Raw genomic sequence first — 20,623 nt, forward strand, 5'->3', positions numbered from 1 at the left:
CACATCTCAAAGAGTGGAGTTGTTACTGCTATGAGAAGATGTCACTTCGGAAACAGGCCTACGTTGTTTTTTGATTTAGCAATCAAATCTCAAGCAACGCCTGTCCCCAACAGAGGGCACTCCTGGCCTGGCCATAAGGGATCCCGCTGGAACAAAACCTTCAGCGACTTCTTACTCCTACAGTACTTTGGGGATGCAACCGGTCGGGAGTCCCTGCCCTCACTTACAGGGTCACTGCAGGACCTTGCAGGACTCAGAGTGGGTCTGGCACAAGCAGACCAAGAGGAAGAGTTGTCAGAGTATGAAGGATGAATGGCTCTGCTAATGAAAACTAGAGGAGGTAATTAAGTGTGGAATATGATCTGTGGTAGCTTGTCTTATTTTCTTCCTTCTCAGACTGATTTTTTGATGATTTATGGCAGTCATTGATATAAATGTTATAGGCTTAACTGAACATTAAGTATCTTTTAATAGAAGTAAAATAAATTACCTATGTTCATCATAATAGAATGGTAGGTAAGAAGCTAGTAAGTCATCACACTTTGTATTTATTTAATTGCTCTTTACCAGTGTGTATTAAAGTCGCGAGGCATGCTGTTAAGTGCATAGTTTGATGCTTAGTCTCTTTAGAATACTCGGCAAGTGGTTTTGATCAGTTTTATTAGTAAATGTGACATGAAGGCTTGGTCAGTTTGAGAGGTATAGTGTTAAAAATGTGCAGACCTCAAAAATAATTCAAAGAGTTCCTTTTGAATTCATCCTACCATCTAGAAAAAACTCCTTCCTGAAACTACTAGTGAAATGTTTCAGCTGTTCAAAGCTAAAACTGTGCTTTCTCCACCATCTGTGCTGAATTTTGGTTGCTCTCAAACAAGGCCAATCAAGAACGCTGGTATCGGATAGACAACATTTCTTGCTGAGGAAAAGAAATCATATCAAACCAAAAAGTGTGAAGTCAGTGTTTTCTGATGAGGAAAGGGAAGATTAATTTCAAAAGCCCCAAATAAATGCAATCTCTCATGGAACAATGTCCTTGACTAGAGGATATGTATTCTTCTATTTCTTTTTCTGCCCCCCCCCCCCCCCCCCCCCCCCCCAGGGAACATCAGGTGGGCAAGTAGGAGTGAGTAGAATAGAAATGAACTGACTCTAAGAAGAGGTGGAGAAAGTGCTAGGAGGTTGTGTGTGCACACTATGCATGCTGTCTAAATGGTGTAGTTGCTTGTGTTCCACTACGGTACATATTTTAACTTGGTAGTGGCACAGTATTGACTAATATGGGAGGTAGTTATGTTTTATCAGGCGAAGGGTTGAGCTATTTCTTCCTCAGATGATGAAACTAGTATCAAACCAGCCAACTATCCTGCTCAGTTAGAAGCTGTAGCTTCTACTGGCTAAAAGGAAAAATTCCTACAGAAGACAACATTTTTACTTGGCTGTACCTGATCGGAGCTCAGGTTATTAGGTTGCAGTGTGGGTATCTGGAATGCAAATTGTACAGAAACAAAAGATGTTCTCTCAGTGCTTATACTTTGGGGTTTATAGGAGAGGATTTTGTTTCCTGGATCCTTTGTAATGGGACAAAAAAAAAAGTGCATAATTCCATCTTTGACTTAGCACTTAACGTTTTTTATTTCTTTTCATTCTTCCCTCGTGCTTCCCCTCCCTAGCATGGCTTCTAGCTTGACTCTTCTGAGAAGCATTACTCAAAAATGCCAAGTAATCTCAAATAGATTAGGCAAGACAATAAAGAATTACAGCAGCACCTGGAGGTACCAGCCACGGAAGGCTGACAAGTGCTCCTTTCTCTGCTTGACACTTAACATGCTGGGAGACGTAGCTGCCAAAACTGACATTGTGTTTTGTTTGTTTTTTTAATTAATTGCTGCAACTTAATTACACTTATATTCCCCTTTCCTTCAGCCCGTTCCCTCCCCTCAAAATTATCCTGTCACAAAAACCCCCTTCCGTCAGGATCTTGCCAGGTTTGTGCCTGGAATAAGTGTGGCTGCTCAGTGAAGAAGGCAGGTACAAAACCACTATGACCCATGAAGAACCAGGCATTTCCCAGTGTCCGGCAGCGGGCTCCAGCTGTGCCTACAGCTACACCAGTGTTAATTTAATGTAGATGGGCAAACCCCGAGTAAGCTACAGCTGCTCTGAGAATGGCTTGGCATGTTGAAATGGGGCTAAGCTCCATGCTGAGTACAGATTTGGTGCTTGTACTAGTTTTTAGCCATTCAGCATTATAGGAGTTAGGTCACAGAACACTAAAATCCAGGACAAATGCCTACTGCTAAGGTGCTGACCATGTCTACAGGATAGAGAATGAGGAAGGGTGTCCTGGATGGGTGGGGGAAGAAGGGAAGAGCTCTTATCTATAACTTAAAAAAAAAAAAAAAGCCTAAATAACTCAAAAGTAAATAGTCCCCACCTAGTTCTATCCAGGCAGGGAGGAGTTGAAGTTGTGTTAGGGGATTTAGGCTCTTTTTCAGAACAAGGGAAAGGAGAAGGGGAAGAAACTAACTACAGAACATGTGAAATGTCCCAGGGTGTTATGCAGTGCTTCCTTCTTTATGGATCCATGGCACAAGGAAGCAGCTCCCACTTCAACTGTATCACTTGAGAGAGGCTCTCGGTGAACTTGTTCTGCCTGGGGTCTTCAGGGCTGTGCCATTTACTGGCCAGTACCACCAGGCTACAGTCGGAATGGTTCATCAGGGCACTTGGAGAATTAAAAACCAACCGCGTGGCCGTTCTTCAATGTACATTCATTGCATTTGAAAAGAAGACAAGGAACAAAAAATGGAATGGAGTTCACCATCCTGCATTTCCTCTGCCACAGATCCAGGCCACAGGGGATTGTTTCCTGCAGCACCTTTGATGGTGGGAGTGCAAGGTTCATCCTTCCTCTGGCTCCTCTTTATTTACGCAGGCCTGTAGAGGAGGGGAAAAAAAAGTGAAGGCAGGGCATCAATGTGGAGCAAGTAGTAAGTTCTTTAACAGAAATAGTGTGGAAATAATGAAGGCAAAATTGTTTGTTTTTCTCCTCTTCTGAGTTTTTAAATAGGATTGACTACAGATGAGGAATCGGACTGAGAGCTCGGAGGTAATGTGGTTAAGCACTTGTCAAGTCTGGAAAGAATGCTCTGCATATACCAGACCTGAATATACTGCAGTTAGGCTAAGGAATAGATATAAGCCAAAGTATTAGATCTATGTATCCTCAGCATTTGGAGCAGCATAAAATTTAGTTAGGAATTTTAAAAGCTAGGGGTCATCTCTAGAATAAAGTAGCTTCTTGAAATTGCAGTGATGTGCTTTTTGTGTAGATGCAGCAGTATAAGCGGATCTACTTTTGTAGCCAGCAGTAAAGATGAGTGATTGTTTTCAGCTGAAACATCACCTCTTAAAACATGCAGCTTCAGGTTGATCAAAACAGTTTGTAATTCATGTTGATGTTCAGCAAAGTGTTTGTTTGGGAAAAGATCTACCTAGAAAGAAAAGCAGAAGCATTTTGTTTTGTGTTCTTTCTCTCCTCAAAACAAAGTGGGATTTTTTTTTTTTTTCCTGTTTAAGTAAAAGTTTCATTTGTAAAGCATTCTGGAGATCAAAGTGTGGAGGGGGTGGGAGGAAAACAATCCTGAAGGAGTTCCTTCCCCCCCCCCCCCCCCTCCTTCCCCCAGTGTTTCAGTGTGGATTTTGATTATTTTTTTTAATCGAAGAACATTATTTGTGTACTTGTACCTGTCAGTTAATCTCAAGAACCTACTTTCAACCTGGAAGTGGTTGGCTGTTACATGGGCTCTAGTCCTCGGTGCTGCATGCTCACTCGGAGCTGCCTATGGCTAGCAGTCAGCCTGCACCACAAAAGAGTTGATTAGGAAATAGTAAAGTGAGCAATCACCAGCTGGAGCCTTAGATCCTTCAGTTAACCAATACCTCCTGTTGCTACCCTGTCAATACTGAAGTCTCCATCTGACAAAACTCACACCCTGTGTTACCAGAGGGCCCTTCCCACTGGTAGATCCGAGGAAAGCCAAGTCGGTGAAATGTGGCTGCACAACTCAAATCAAATTAAAGCTCTTTAGCCATTAATATAATGTAGTACTTGGGGTGCCAGATCACAGTGAGTGTCATGGACTGGAGCCTCACAACACTGCAATTCACTGCTTGGTCTTACAAATACAGTCTTAAAAGGCAGGAAGATCTATTGCTCATCTCCCTACCTTTCAAATAAATAGAGACTACATCCTGTCAGCCGGTGGGTTCTTGATTTAGCACTAAGTCATGTACAAAAATCATGCTTTGAGACTACTCTGCTTTATAATGGAGATTGCATAGTGCTGCTTTCTGAAACAAATTCAGAGAATGATGTCAAAAGACTGAATGGATGCAGCAGGCAGGAAGCGCTGACAAATGATGGTGATGATCTGGGCCTCCTCCAGTCTTGGCAGGTAGAGTGGGTACTTGGAGATAACAGCTTTAGTCAGAAACTTCAAAGCTGTTTTGGTTAACCCTTTCACAGTTATCAGTGTAAGAATGCTTCCTTGCCTCAAATTATGAGAGTTCTGTTACTACAAGTGAACAGGAAGAAAAGCAACCCAGAGCTGATGCCCTGCCCTGTGTCGCTGAAAAGAGGAGTGGTGCAAGCAGGCACAGCCTGAATTTGAGCTTCAGCTGAGGGAGGGGTAGGAGCTCAGCCTTTCCTTCCTGAAAAATCATTGGAAATGTTCTCTTTTGGCCTCAGGACAAAAACTTTGGTTTTCAAGAAGTAATTTATTATCCTTTGGCTAAGTACTTTGACCCAGAAACTCATGCACTGAAGACTAACAGATCTTCCATCAAGATTCCTAATATATTGTTGTTAAATAATTAGTTCAATGCCTTGATTGGTAAGCAGAAGTAAGATTAAGGGTAACTCTATTACCAGTAAAACTTCCAGAACAATTTCTTCATGATCATTTGAGTCTTTCTTATTTAAGCTTGTGACCTGAAATAGGAACTATCACAATCAAACCCCCCTGGGGTCAATGAAATGTAGAACAGAAGCAGTTGTGGAACCTGAAATAGAAAGAACTGTATTTATGGAACATCACTGTTGCTGTGAGTGGTGGAGGTGCTAATTAAGACGAAGCGCACTTAAATTACGTATTTGCAAGCAACAGTACAAAACTGTTGGTTGATTGTCATTGTTGGCTTTTTTTTTTTTTAAAAAAAACCCCAAAACACCTGATTTGGTAATTTGTGAGGTTTTCCGCTAGCTGGAGACTTGCAACTGAAGTCAAGGAGGTCAGCAGATTACCGTGATAACTGAATTGTGGTCTGGAAGTACCTATTAACAATAATAGTTTGGGGAGATGTTTTCTTCTCCTAGTAGGAGGCAGAGGCATTTAAGAACTCCTTCCAGTGCAGTTGGATGGAAGCTGAAGGCCAGAAATGTGGTGTACGCTTTGAATACTGAATTTAGCAGCTGATAACCACTGAGTTGGGCTGCCAAGGAACACAGCAGTTTCCCTTTAATAACTTTTAAATATGCTGTCAGAGTTGAAAGACATTTAACTCATAGACTGCTGCTTGATAGAGAGGTTATGGGGGTTGGTCTTGGACTATGCTCATCAGCCTAGATCAATGTCGCTGTTTTGTGGGGCCTTCAGATCTATGAAAAATCATGAATTTGGAGAGAGAGAGATATTAGGGAAAAATGCAAGCCAGGACAAGGGAAAGGACACATTAGGAGAAGAGGAAAGAGTGTGATCTCATCAGAAAAGGATAGATAAAACTGGAGTGACTAGGATAATTCCATTAGGGAATGAAGGAAAGTGATCCTGTTAGAGTTGTGGCAACAGGGCAAGTGCATTATCAGGAGAGCAGCTGACTACTGACAGGGGGGTGATGCCATCCTAAAATGAAGGCTCACGGTTGCAGTTAGCTCCAGGTCAGTAGTTGTAGAATAGATTTGATTTTGTTCAGCATTTCCTACAACAAAAAGGAGTTTAAAACCAGAAAGCCCATGTTCCTGACCCCTAGCTGTTCCATAAATTTCAACTTGGAAGAAGTTGGATGTATTTGTTGTTTTGCATCTTCTTGAACAGGATATAAAAAAAAAAAAAGCCTTCAGTCATCATGAAATGATTCTCACAGCAGGACAAGGGCATCTAGCACTCAGTGCCCCAGACTGTAAAACTCTATGGTATCATTAGTCAAGACTCAAGAATCTGTTCCTCCCCTCACTCCCATTCATACACATGAAAGAAAGGCAGGAGCTAGGTTGAAATAAATAAACAAAAATTGCTATTTGGTGGCTGCTGTGAAATTTATAGAGGTTCACCTTATCTACTGCTCAGCAGCTGTTTTCACCTCCCATTAGCCAGAAATAAATATTATATTGTGCTGGTAGAACGTCTCAATAGATAAGTGCTGGTCTGAAGAATAACAAAATTATCTGTGTACTTCATTAGTAGCTTACCATCTTGTGGAGCCCCTTGGAAGGAAGTTCTACATTGCTAGCTTCTGTTCATATTACAATCTCCCCACATAGTAATTTATAAGTACTAGCTTCTTTCACAAACCGGATTTGTCATTTTAAGAAAAAAGCAGCCCCAACCCCATACTGTGACAGTGTGATGTTTCTTCAGCACACTGCTGTATCAGGCTAGTAAATCAGGGAGCTGCTTAAAGCTCCACAGCTTCTGCAGACTGGGGAAAATTCCATCCCACTGTGACAAAATGAGAGGGAAATCAATATTTAATCTCTGTAGTATCCCTTCTAATAATGCTGTAGAACCCCCAAAGTTACAGGGAATTTAACTGCTTTGCAAAATTTACTTGTTCTCCTGGTCTTGTGCTCTGGGCTGCAGTGACAAAGTGGGCGGTAAGTCCACACTACATTAGAGGGGCACATCTACAAACATATTTGGGTGCAGTTTTTCTTTCTTCAACCTCACTTTTCTCCCCCATCCTCACACCCTTCTTCTTGGCAGGCCCTTCTGGTAACATTATTCCCAAGAAACAACCTCCCTTAGCAGCTGCTTTAAAAAATTTCTGTGCGTTGAACTGCCTTTTTGCATCTTGATTCAGGGAGTATCAAAAATTCAGATCTAATTGCTGCTTTAAACAGATAATGCTGGCCTTCATGTTTGAGAATCTCATTAAGAACCAGCTTTTAAGTGGACAGTGTGAAAGTGCAGTCGTGTGCCTTCAGCAGTGGAAGGGATTATCAGAGGGCAGAAGCTGGAATTCAACAATGGATCTTTATTAGTGGGATGAGAGGAGCTGCTGTGGCCAGCTCCTTTCTGATCCCTGCTCTGACCTGAACTCTTGGGCTGCCCCACATGTAGAAGCCTCTGTTCTTGTAGGCCACATAATATAAGGGAGGAGAAAAAAAGAAAAGGAGAGAAACTTCAAGACCAAGCCTGTGCCATCCTGCATACAAACCATCTAATGCTCATTTTAGTTTAATTCACTGGTGTGTTAGTTTTGTACCCTACAGGTTCCCTAGTAGTACCAGCAGATGCAGGCAGACCCTGTACCCAAGACAGAGTCAAATTTTGTGGTGCTACCTTGAGAAGATTATTGAAGGATGACAAAGACAGGGCTGGTGATCAAAATTGCATGGATGTACAGGTCAGACTTCAGTTATGACTGTCCACAGAGCTAAAATATAGCTTAAATAACTAGATGTTGCATAAATTTTACCCCAGTAGAGATCTTTCATTGAGGCTTTGCCTGACAATTGAACCTTGAGAGTGAGAGTCATGTTCTGCTATGGCTCGCTCTCAGCATCTACTGACTGACTTCCTCACAGCTCCTACCTTTACCTGCTTGGGCATCATTCACTGCTGAAAAACCTCTTTTTGCCTTCTTCAGGGAAAAGGCATCCAGTAGTTTGTTTAAAATAATATCTTATAGCTGGCCCCACTGCCATAAGCCAAGTATGGCAACACCAGCTTCACCCTGGAAACCTGGGGCTGAGCAGGGGCAGTTTCACCCCTTCTGGTGTCCACTTGTTCATGTCTGAAAAGCCTGCTGGAGAAATCAACCTGCAAGGAGGAAAAAAACCCCAAACCTGTGGCACCCTTGAGCCATCGGACTAAGAGGCATGCATAGCCTCTTAGCCCAGGAGATGATACTTACAGGTATGTCTGCTTGAACAAAAGGTTGGTGGGTTTTTCATTGACATGGTAGAGAGGAAATGGATCAAATCCACCAATGAAATCAACTGAAAAAAAATCAAAACTCAAATAAATAAACAAACATGGCCAGAAAGTTGAAAGGAAATGAAAGAAAAAGTTGGTGCGTGTCCTGGCATAACACAAAAATTAGTGAGAAAACAGAAAAATGATTTTTCAGGGATGGATTGCCTGGTGGAAATCTCTGCCAGTGCGGACCTCTTCTCTGGGATCTCCTGGGATGGGCACGTGTGCCAAAGAGGAGATTCAGCTACCACAAGACTTCAAGCAGAGCTAACAAAGACTCCAGAAAAAACAAAAGGGCCTCCCTCAGCCCCTTGGATGTTGCCACCATGCTGTGACTTCACATGAGAACTGAGCTGACAAAGCCTCAGCCATTCAGCCGTGTGCCGAAGGAAGGAAGCTGGGGAATGGCTTGTGAGTGAATGCCAGCCGAGAAGTTGGCAGCACAGCAATCCCCGTGAAGGTTATATAGTGAAGGGGGAATTTTCTCGCCCCACTTGTCTTTCCTGCAAGACAGGCAACAGCAGCTTTGGAAAACTGCAAATACCTCATTATCTTCAGCTCTGATATTTTTCATGTCCCCTCTGCCAACTCAATTTCTTTTAATTGTATACAAATAGGAACAATGCTTCCCTTCTCCAGTATTCACATAAGGGCAATGTAACTAAACAAGGAAAGTTTTAAGTGACAATTCCCTTAGTAACCACAGAAGAATTTTCCAAGTCTCTCTTAGTTCCCCTGAAATTAGGCCAAGTCTATATTACTGAGCTGGCCAACATAGCCAGGTCAGTAGGGGTATGATGTGTGATTTGTGACTGACCTAGCAGGCCTTGCAAAAAAACCTTTAAAATAGATCCAGCTTAGACCACTTTTTGGTGCCAAGTTAGTGCATTTTGTTTGCAAGTGTGAAAGCCATTTTAAAATAACTGGAGAGTCTTATTAACCGTGTAAGTGCCTGTTTACATTTCTTTCCTGAAGGTGGCACTATTTTTTTAAATTTTAGCTGAAGAGTTTTGGTATTTTTTTAGTGAATAAAGAATATAAAAAATATTTACTAAATATATTGGAAGTGAAAAAAAAACCTTTAAAAATATATTTAGAAACCCAGGGACAAAGTATTCTCACAAATTCCATCTTGATGGATAGCTTCATGCTGATACTGTGATTTTGGAACAACTGTCAGTTGATAGGTGAAATCTGTAGAGGATCTAAGTTAGGGATAATTCCCAGGAGTTTCAGTGAGACTTGACCTTTTCTCAACCACTTTTAAAAATGAGTATTTTAAAATCGAGGCAGTCTGCAGTTCTAAAAAACAGATACTAACTTTATTACCTCAGTTATGGAATGTCTAAAGAAGGAAATCTTAAAGAAGTGCAATTTTCAGTAACCATCTAGTACTTCGTACAAACAAAAGTCCTATCATCTGAGTGCCCAATCATGGAAGCACTCAAAACACAAGTCACTTAAAAAAAAAAATCTTAACTGAGGTTCATTGTTGCGATATATTACGGTGCATTAGCACATCTAAAATATTCTTGCCCACAATTCAGCATTAGTAGATCCCTACCGCTGTGTTTTCTCATGAAAATCACGTTAGCATGAGCTTCCTGATTAACGTGCCTCAGCGCTTATAATTACTTCATGCTGCATATCAAAGCAACATTTAAAGGAAACCACAAATGGAAGAGAAAATTAAAACGCAGCTCAGATTTGTCTGGGTCACTGGAAGGATCTACCACTGTGAGTGTGAAATATTGATGGTTTGTCATTGTTAATTATTCAAGCTGGCATTTTAACTCCAAGCTGGGAAACTGGGAAGGAAAAGGCATTTATTAGTGGAAAAAAAACACCTTATCCTGAAATTAACAGCTCTGCATTTCTAGATAATGCTTCCTTCCATGTGGCTGCCTCTCCTAAACGATCGTTACTATAAAAATGAACTCTGTCAAGTTATTACTTTGTGATATTCAAACAGCAGCTCAGAACTCAAGCTATTTAGCTAATAGAAGAGCTACAGGGTGATTTAAAAAATATTACTTATAACGTAGCACCTTCGCTAAGTGCACTGCCAGGCTCTAAACAAATGATCAATAAAGCCAGGAGAATGAGTTCAGCCTCACAGGAAGGAACAGAAAAACATGAGGACAAGTCAGATAAGCAGTGCATCTTATCTCACTCCTATGAAATCAACATTCTTCACATACTTTCAAATATTCAGTTCAAAGCTGTTGCTTTTCAGCTAACACCCGTGCCAGCTGCTCTTTAAAACAGCAAAGCTACTTGGAGAAAGCTAACAAAAAGTCTTAAAGAAGTGATACTTGGATATAAAGCCTTTGGATCTGGTCCTTACCTGGAGTAAACTGGCCTAGACCCAACACATTGTCAAAGAAATCAGACTTCACATTTATTTGAAGCCTATGCATCCATTCTTTTGTTTGTAAAGTTATTGGTGTCAAAGGGAGTTTTAGAAGAGCAAAGCAATCCAGGACCAGGTTACGGATATCTGCATAGATCCCACAGGCTTCCCCTGAGCCTTTGCTCTTCTCTGACACGTGTCATAGTGAATGCATAACACTTAAAGAGATTTGTGTACCCAACATGAGGGAGTCAGCTCCTTCCTCCTCCTTGTAATTCAAACACGGTCCTTCCTCTGCTTTTGAATTAAGTGGTCAGGTCGGTCCTTGGCAAGAAATCTCATGCTCTGCTTCATCCTCAGCTTGTGGCATATGATACTCAGCAGGTGGCTTACTTGAGTACTGAGCTGTATTCTGTGTTGGAGATACTCTTAATTACAGTGGTAATACTTCAGTAGCATTATTCTTAAGCTATATAATCTTGAGAGCAAAAGAAGCTGCCCCATTTCTCTAAACCTTAGGCTGAGTGAGAAGCCAAGACCAAGATTTTTTTTTGTGCTGAAAGCGTAGCAGAATTACAGCATCTAACACATGGTGACATGGGGGAAAAAAACCTCGCAGTAAAAATAGCTGATCCTTGAAAAGTAGGTAGTGCCATATCACATAGATGGAGAGATGGAAAGAAGTCTGATGGCAACTCAGTCCTGACAGACAAACATCTAAGAGATAAAGTATAATTTAATAAAACCTTTGCCAAGGGATCTGTTGATAGATACTTACAGCTGTCTTCTTCTTCTGTAAAAACACTAACAACGTAACAGGCGTAGACAAAGCCCACCAGCTGGAAAATAGAGAGAATAAATCATTTTAGCATCGGTCTTGAGAGGTTGGTCAAAACCCACTTGACACAACTTCAACAGCCAGTACTTACCCTCAGCTTGGTGGCATTGCCGTAACAGCGGAGCCAAGTCGTAGTTGCTGTAGGGTAGGGGCTGCAGGTAGAGGCTTAAGGGAAGACACTGCTGGGAGCATTCTCAAAGCTCAAAACTAAAAACTTGCAAGACCCATCCTCACCTTCAGAGCAGCAGCCTGCTGTTGCTAGAATGATTGGCGAGAACACGGGCTGGCTTTGTTGACGCTGAAACTACCGTGCTAAGTTTACTCTCTGTAAGAAGTGATGGGCAAGCGGGAGAGTGCCTTAGGTAACCTTTTAGACAGATGACTGCACTGGACAGACATACAGGGGTAGGTTTTATCAACAGAGTCCACGGATGAGAACTCATCCTCTCTGTACTCCTGTCATAAGGGAAGAGAAATTACTTTGGTGCAAGAGCTAGCAACAAGATGCGAGTAGTTTTTATGCAGATGAGGGAGAAACTTAGTTAAATAAAAATGGTGTTGTACTGGCAGCAGTGTTCAGAGACACTGAAATCTTTGGTACCTTCAGCTTGGAGATCAAAAATTCATTGGAAAGAAATCCCGGTCTTATTCTAGCTCTACAGTTTCTAAGGTGTCTTCTGTCTTTGGAGAATAAACGTTCCTGTGTGGGCTAATTAAGCATTGGGTCTGCAAAGTAAATGGGCCAGAGGACAGTGAGAAGCAGACAAGATGATAGCAGTGGTCTTAATTCACAAATTGCATAGGTTAGCAGTAAATTGCCACCTCGTGGGAACCAGGCAGAAGCAGGGAAGGAGCAGTAAAACAACAGGGTGCCTCTCAAATAACAGCCATCCTGGCATGGTGTGGCCCTCACGGCAACCCTTTGCTCAGAGCAGTCTTTAGAGCAGAAAACTAGACTGAACATTAAAAAAGCAATTTAAAGTAGCCTGGTGGGTCTGTCCTTAGTTGGTAGTTTCTAAGAAGCTCTAAAACATCAAAACTGCCTCGTTCAGCTTCAGTAGCAAATTATTACTTAGCCTGAATAGAGAAAACAAACTTCTGGTACTAAGAGAGTTAAACATTCTAGATCCAGCAGGGTTTGATTTTGCTTTGCCTTCTTCCTCTTAATCAAATATTCTCTCCCATCCTTCATTTTACATCTTTACATAACACCCCACTTAGCGAGATCTTGGTTGACAGTAACTGTATTAGTAAAGTTATTGTGAGATGTAATTGTTTTCTACTGTGAACTCAATTCTTTTGAATGAGAGTTAGAATGTAACGTGCAGTGACTCACTCTAAGGGAAGACAGAATGATGCATGGTAGGCCTTGAAAAGTAGAGTCCATTCATTTTTAATATGACAGAAAAATACATCACACACAAAAAAAAAAAGGGGGGGGGGCAAGATAATGAGATTTCTACTGGGGAGTTATAGGGCACGTATGAGTTCTCCAGCTCTCCCTGACAAAACACACCTTGTTGGAAGGAAATGGAATGGGTTTGTAGCATCACTAAACCTTGTATTTCCTTTACAATTTTCCGTAGTCATCTGAAAGACAAGCCCGCTCTCTCCATTCCTCTTGGGTGAGCCTGGCTGGCACATCCCAGTGCCGCAGTGAGGGAGAGGTGTCTCTATGGACTCACTCATTCCCCTACTGTGCGTTTTTGAAATGAGGGCTGCTTCATACTAAGTTTCTATGAGCCACAGCAGACCTCAGGCAGAAAAAAAAAGATTAAAAACTCCTTCCAGGTGTGATACGAACCACGAGGCCACATGCAATGATCGATTTCATTTTACTAATTACCTCTGAGTGGGACCATTGCTTTTTAAAAGCAGACAAAAAAACCAAACCAACCAACCAAAAAAAAAAAAAAATTCAGAATAATCAGAGATTTTTCTTCTATTTCTTTTACAATACTAACATAAAACCCAGGGAATTTTAATTTTTTTTCTGAAGTTTGTGGCATTCTGGGGCAGGTTTGGTGCCAGGCGGGAGGGCCCAGGAACTGGCCGTGGTGCTGACGCAGCCCCCGAGGCTCCTCCCGTTGCCTCGTGTCAGGAATAGTCTTGGCTGCCTAATCAGCAATTAGCGCTCATCAGCTGGGCTGTGGTAGCTAACGACCTCAACACTTCATGCTGCTCTTGGGAAAACAGAGTGCTTCTGCTTAAAGCCGTCCCAGCATTCAAGGGGATGTCTAACCACCCGTCTGCACGCTCTGGTCTCCAACACACACGCGTTTGCGCTCACCCTAGGATCAAATTAGGAGTGTGGTCACACACATTCTTTGCACTTGCTCTGGAATTTTTGTAATTTGAAGATCCAGCCTTTTACATTTTAAAGGATCAAAGGTCAAACCATTTAATTTACATACATAGAAACATCCAAGCACGAAAGATGCCCCGAATGTGTGCCCCGATTCTAGGGGAACTCTGGGATGGTTTTATTTCTCCAGATTTTCCATCATGCCTCAGAGCAGGAACTTTGGGTTAACAGTCATGCAAAGTGGCAGCCCTAAATCCATTCACTGTTATTATACTCTATAATATTTACACACAAACCTTATGTACATCTGCGTCAGGGAACTCCTAATAGTATCAGCAATGAAAATTACATATCCACCCAGTTTATGGGCAGAGTGCATGAACGAGTATCAGCTGTACTGGCACAGGGAACCTGTTCAACCTCTGCAAATTGTTCACGGTTCAGAAGCACCAAGTGAGCAGTAAGACTGATTTGGGAAGTTTGTTTTGCACAGAAATTAATGCCTCATAACCCTCAGCCAACATTCCTCTCGCCACGTACGTTTTTCCTTTTATGACTAAGGTGACCTCTTGCATTCAGAGAAACAAAATGAACCAAAAGCTAGTGAATTAAGTGAACTTCCCAAAATGTCTAATTCCAGCTTTATTGGAATGGAGGGTTTTCTTTTTTATTTCTTCTATCTCCTGATTGTGTTTCAAATTACCTGCTTAGTGTTTAAAATTTACCTTTTATGGACTTTATAATCCATTTCTTCTTTACATGAGCTTCATCAATTATAAAATGTTTATTTAATGGCACTTTTTATTCAAATAAGTTTTGCTAGTCTCATGACCTGGCCAGAACAGGAGAATTTCAGTGGCAAGGAGGGAAGAGATGTACAACATAAACATTAACTGCGTTTCTACATGGACTGACCTAAACTATAATTAAACATTATCACCTTAGGGATAAATGAACTCCTGTGACTCCCCATGTCTCACCTTCTGCATGAATTATGAATGAAATGTAGCTACAGAGGAGAAATGCCACTCCTTCTGTCCAGCTCTTTTCACTGGAAGAGTCTGCTAGAATGTGGGGTGAGCAGACTCCAAGAGACACCAAGAGTTCCCTTCTGTGTCCTTGACAAAGATGTGTCAAGCCCAAATATCACCCAAGTTTAGCAGCAATTAACACAGAACAGAAAGCTTCACAGAGGCCATGAATTTGGAAGTAATTTCATTGTTGCTCAAAGTGCCATCTTGGTTGCTGATTTCAATAAAAAGAGGGTTTTAAGCTCTACTCTCCCTGGGAAATAGCAATAATGCTTAGATCTTTGCAAATTAGGTAGGGGAGGTGGAAGAGGAGGGAAAATGTCAGTGATGTAAAATGACACTAAGCTATTGCTCTAATTCCCCAAAGAATGTTCTTGGGCTTTATCCTCTGCTGCTGTTTCTCTGCTTGTTCTGCATGTTCAGTACCAGCTTCCTCCAGGCTGCAGAAGTATCGGATTAAGCTTTTTATTAGGAACACATGTGGTAGGCAGGTGCGTTCAGTCAGCCTGTCAGACAGCCTGGGAACACACACGCTGCCAAACAAAAAAGGGTGGAGCTGGGATGTCCCAAGCATTCTGCAGGCAAATGAACAGAGCAGGAAAGACAGGAGGAGACAAGTGTGCCCAAAGGGAATGAGGAAAACATAAGCCTGTACATCCCTCTGCCCCCTCAGTCATCTGAAGTTAACTTTTTAATAGCGAGTTGAAAAAGTGTTCAGGAAACAGCAGCATGGAACTAAAGTGCTAGAACCAGAAGGCCTGAATTACAGCAAGATCTCAGAAAGGGACCAGCTGGCTGCCAGTGTGCAAAATACATGAAGGATGGGAAGGCAAATTTTAGGAGGTGTTACTGTTGCTTGTGTTAAGATCTTAGCTTTAGTCTGCATCTGTCCTAGTGAAGATTCTGGGCTCTTCAACTTTTCTCTCTATGGAAAAACTTGCCATTGGTTTTTCCACCACTGAGAATATGTACAGAGTCTCCTTCAGGGCAGATGTATTCTAGGTTTCACTTCTCATCAAAGCTAATGAAGTGTGTATGCTGTCATCAGTGCGAGAGGGGGCAAATGAAGAGATCTCTGCTACAGGAAAGCAAAAAGCCAGCTCGTGAAAGAGCTACTGTGACCAGATAGCCAGAAGAGACAATCAAAATCCTTTGATTCCTTGACCTTCTTTACTCTTTGGATGCAATTATGACCACTGAAAACCTAGCTTCTGCCAACAGCAAAGCATCTCTTGTGCGTTGCTTCTCACGTAACATCTGCTGTCAAGGCTTGCTTTGCTGCCTTCCTGGGAACCTTCCAACCTGTCAGTCTGAGTGAAAACAGCAGACAGGCAGGCAATGAATTCTCTCGGTTGGGAAGACATTTCCAACTTCCATCCCCTTCACTGGAGCCGCAGGAAAAGCCTAACCCTCTCCACACCCAGAACTACCATATGGACAGCCCAGAGCTATGCCAGGTATTTCAGAACTAAAAATCACTTCTCTCCCTGCTGGCGGGTGAGTTGGGGAGATGCAAGATGAATCCTTGCTAAGAGAAAAAAACAAAGCAGATTTATTTTCTTGACAAAATAGTTGCTGTTCCATTTCCTAATTGGGCTGGTAGGATTAGTTTTACAATAACATTTCTATACCAGTATAGGCTTTAAGATGGTGTTACAATAAGCTTTTTCCTTCAGCGTGTTCTGTGATAAAGCATTGAGAAAGATTTTCCTACTGGGCTCTACAGCTACTTGTATCATGCACAGTGACTGACATGCCCAAGTTTGATCGGATTCCAGATTAAAGGATCTGCACCTTCAAGGAATACAGACAAGCTGTGAGCAAAAGCAGACTGAGACCTTATGTATCTTCAAATGTATGCCCAGGAGCAGGATAATATAGTCAGCAGGAGTCAAGATGACAGCCAACATTGTGCTCACCATATGGGTTCAGGTTTGCTTTTCCCCCTTTGGCATGCAGAGCCTTACCCCAAGTACACAATATGGTGCACTACAGTTCCTCAGTAGTCTCAAGGAGTTGGTATTGCCAGAAAACAACCAAAATCTCCACAGCTGGGTACTGCATAGTTAAAGAACATGGATTTCACACTACCACATCTGGAATTTAAGAAATCCAAAACATACCCCCCCCCCCCCCAAATTCTAAAAACCACTAGGCAAGGCAAAAAGACTACAGAAAGCAGAGTTTTGACTGTCCCTTGCCCTTCTTAACAGGGAACTGGCTATATATGTGTGACAGACAAGGAGGGAACTAGGTCACGTCCCTTGCTGCATCCCCTGAGCCTTCAAGTTCCTCGTCATGTTTTCTGTACTATCGATCTGCTGTCCCTGCCTGTCTGCAGCACAGTACCAGCCAGGCACTCTGGGAAGGACAGCAGCCTGTAATAAAATCTGCCTTAAAATGAGATAAAGAGAACAGAAAAAGATACTGGCAGGGCTCAAAGTGTTTGACCCTCAGAGACTAAAAAGGGATAGAACTGGCTGACTGTTTTCAGGCAAGGTCTGAGTGCAAAAGAGGAAAGGCTTGCTTTCTGCCTCTCCTCAGCAAACTAGAGAGGAAAAGCTCTATTTGTCCCACTAAATGAAAAATTATATGAACATTTCAGACCTGGCAGGAGTTACAGGCCTGGGGCTTCAATACTCTACTTTTATTACAGGACAAGTAGAAATTTACTTCACTCTGAATAGCTTAGCCCATACAGCTTTCTTGCATACAAGTATTTTAGCCTCATTTCCAGAGTTTAGGATTCAAAAATCCACTGAAACTTCAATCTCAGGGAGAAGGAGAAAGAAAATATTTACCTAAATCCTATTTTATCTTATAGCTCCCTCGTCTGTCTCCCCATCTGGCCCTTTGTGGTGTTTTGCAGATGCACAGAGAATATTGTCATGTGCCTTTGGGGAAGAAGCAACAGAGAGAACACTCCAAAGAGAAAGCTCCTATATATCTGTGTGATCGCTTAGCTCAGGGCCATGTGCCTAAGTTAGTAAGCTGCCATAAAACAAAGGTCTGTTCCAAACAAACTCAGGACATTTGTTGGCTGAACCTCTAGCCTGGGGCACAGGGCTGGTGCCAGCTCAGGCATTTGGGAAGGATGCTAACAGTGACATACTTCTGCACTGTAAAAGCCTGGGATGTTCTGACATCAAAGTCTGTCATTTTTTTCACCAAATTCACGAACAGCATCCGCTCAGCAGCATCAGTCCTGTTCCAGCTAAATCACAGAATCCCAGGTTGGAAGGGACCTCAAGGATCATCTGGTCCAACCTTTCTTGAAAAAAACGCCCTGTCTAGATGAGGTGGCCCAACCAACGAGCCAACAAGTGGCTTCTCCCATTTCCTTTGGTAACACCAGATCTTTGGGCCTGGGGCAGAAGTTGCTCCAAGCTCTCCTGGTGTCTTCAACCCAGGTCCCACCCCCAGCTCATGAGGTGTGTCATCCCCCCCCCCCCCCCCCAAACATTTTGGGGTGCTCAGGCCCTGTTAGGCACAAGGGCGTGGAGAGGTGCTGCTGGGCATCACAGTGAGGAAACATCTGGGGGAACAAGAGGAGCCTGGGTGGGGGGAAGTGGGTTAAATGGGATAAAATGAGGCTGGAGAGAGTCTGGACTGGAGGGGACAGATTGTAGGGGGGAGCCCCAAGTTGGGGAGACCAGGCAGTGCTGGCACAGCCCCAGCTAATGCCCCTTTATAAGACAACAGGCTCTATTCTTCTGGATACACAGGTTCACCTTTCTCACACACGTGCATGGAAGCAACTCTCAGACAATTTAATGCAAATCTTTTCCCTGAAGGAGAACTAACCAAATATTAACAGCCAGCACACACGCCAGGGAGTCCATCCAACTCAGGAAACGGGAGCTTCTCTGTCTGCCTCTTCTTTGTGACATGGCAAGAAAGGGGGCTGAGTCTTCCCCCCGTCCCTGCAGTTTGCTGGGTCACACAGATCATCCCAACTAATAGGAAATGCAGGATCAAGACAGTGGAAAGTTGTACCAAAAACGTGCAGAGAAGTACTTGGCACTCCAGAAGCTTGAAATTTCTCTATTTGTTATCCTTTAACATTTAATCAGGGCAAGTTATCCTTTTTTTGGTTTTTTTTTTAAAGCCAAAGCTGAAATGTGAACGTTTCACCAGTCTGCATCCGTTTGTACTTAAAGCCATTAACCACAAAGTAACGGACCAAAGCAGATTAGAAAGAGGTGGGCTGCTAGCTCTAATGCAGCTACAAAATGCAAGAGTACCGACGAAGGAAGGGAGACAATGGATGTTTTGTTTCAGTTAATTTCACAGACAAGTGAGAAACAATTAATTAACAGTGAACATTAAGGACACTGAATTACTGCAGAGTACTTTAAAAAGCTTGTGGAAGACTCCAATGAGGGAAGAGTTGATGAAAATGTTTAGTGGATATATCTTAGGTGTCAGCAGAAAGAAAATACTCCGCTTTCTGCTTCCTTAAAGGTTTTCATTTTCTGGAGATAAGGATCTTCTCCCTTTTATTTCTTCACAACTACTGTGCACATATGTGCTCTGCCACCCATCACTAAGTCATGAGGAACAATGAGAAGTCCTCCTTCAGGAGGGTCTCTGTCCTTGTCAAAACGTGAATTTCCACACCCCAACAGGAAGACGGAATAATTTGTTATTGTGTGGTTTGTATGTGATGCATTACTTCAGGTGTTAGGTTGCTGCTCTCCATTTCCAATTTTTCAAGCAATATTGTTTATAAAAGAGAACAGGAGAGAAAAAAAAAACCAAACACATTTACAGAGGCTTTTGCAGTTAGATGATACAAAATGGGGTGGGAAATATGGGCCAGCCTCTGTGCCTGGAACAAAATAAAACCAAACAGCATCTCCTCAACAGTTGCTCGGCGATGTACTCACCGCGATCAGGATCTGGAAGGAGCTGTGCATGACCTCGATGTACCGATACTCCAGGGCACAGCCTATCACGGAGATGTAGGAGTGGCTGTCCAGCCCTTTGATGCCAGACATTGAAGCCTCTTTCCTTACACAGCCGGGACCGTTTTCACTCCACCATGACTGGTGCCGGGAGATGTTGAATGTCAGGAGTTCGCTATCCTAAAGAGAAAAGTTGCCAAGAGAGCTCCATTTATTATAAGAGTGTCTGATATGCTGTCAAAAGGAGGTCATATTAAAATCAATGAAAAACCTGAAGTTTCTAAGATCCCCGCCCTCAAGAAGTGATAGCACAGATCAAAATACATTGGCTTTATGCTCCTTATAAGTATTTCACAGGCAGGCCTCTGTGGTGGGAAGTGTTTCTGAGGCAGGCCTGCAGCACTCCAACAATTTCCCCATCATGTAGCACACTTCAGGAGCAGGACTGAGCATCTTCTCCATCAGAAAGACAGTATCTAGGCTGCAGACCCAAGAATGCTTTGTTAGTGGTTCCTGCACCCAGGAAAAAAAAAATAAAAATCCTCAAGTTTTGGGTTTGAGAGATTAACCTTGCAAAACTATACGAAAAAAAAAGGCAAATAAGGCAGCAGTAAGCATCCTGTCAGAATCATGTGTTATGGGTATGCTCATCCCAGCGTGGAAGTCAACACAGATAACAGAAACGTGAACTTCATAAACCTAAAGTGAGTTTCAAAACTCAACAGATCATCCTCTGTCCCTCTCTTTTAACATATCTAACAAGTTCCCTTGCCATTTCTGTCTTGATTGCCTTCCACACTCTTCACATATGGTGCTTCTACGTCTGCCGCTGACCCGACACGCTGTCAGTTCCCCAGCTGAGCTGACCTCACCATGATGATTGCAACTTCTTGCAAACACTTCCTCAGTATTCCTTATCATCTCTATCTACCCTCAGAGAGGCTTTTTGTTTTGCTCTTCTCCTCTTTGCTGGTTCAATAATTTAAACCAT

The 20,623-nt window shown here is 42.5% G+C and overlaps 1 protein-coding gene across 4 annotated transcripts in view; it reads right to left on the bottom strand.

Moving 5' to 3' along the window:
- Positions 1-1,104: 1,104 nt before the first annotated feature.
- NKAIN4 (sodium/potassium transporting ATPase interacting 4) overlaps positions 1,105-20,623 on the bottom strand; it is a 54,393-nt gene continuing 34,874 nt past the window's right edge. For 2 of the 4 annotated variants that reach the window (XM_074920399.1, XM_074920402.1), the window contains 4 exons: positions 19,615-19,812; positions 11,330-11,390; positions 8,137-8,221; positions 1,105-2,937 (listed from right to left, as the gene is read on the bottom strand). In XM_074920399.1, coding sequence (XP_074776500.1) covers positions 2,928-2,937; positions 8,137-8,221; positions 11,330-11,390; positions 19,615-19,812 — 354 coding nt within the window. In that variant the 3' untranslated portion in view covers positions 1,105-2,927. Of the gene's footprint in view, positions 2,938-3,389; positions 3,495-8,136; positions 8,222-11,329; positions 11,391-19,614; positions 19,813-20,623 lie in introns of those variants that run through there. The other 2 variants (XM_074920400.1, XM_074920401.1) reach the window with 2 other exon arrangements.

Source organism: Athene noctua, chromosome 16 (genome assembly GCF_965140245.1).
Source record: "Athene noctua chromosome 16, bAthNoc1.hap1.1, whole genome shotgun sequence".
NCBI lineage: Eukaryota > Metazoa > Chordata > Aves > Strigiformes > Strigidae > Athene > Athene noctua.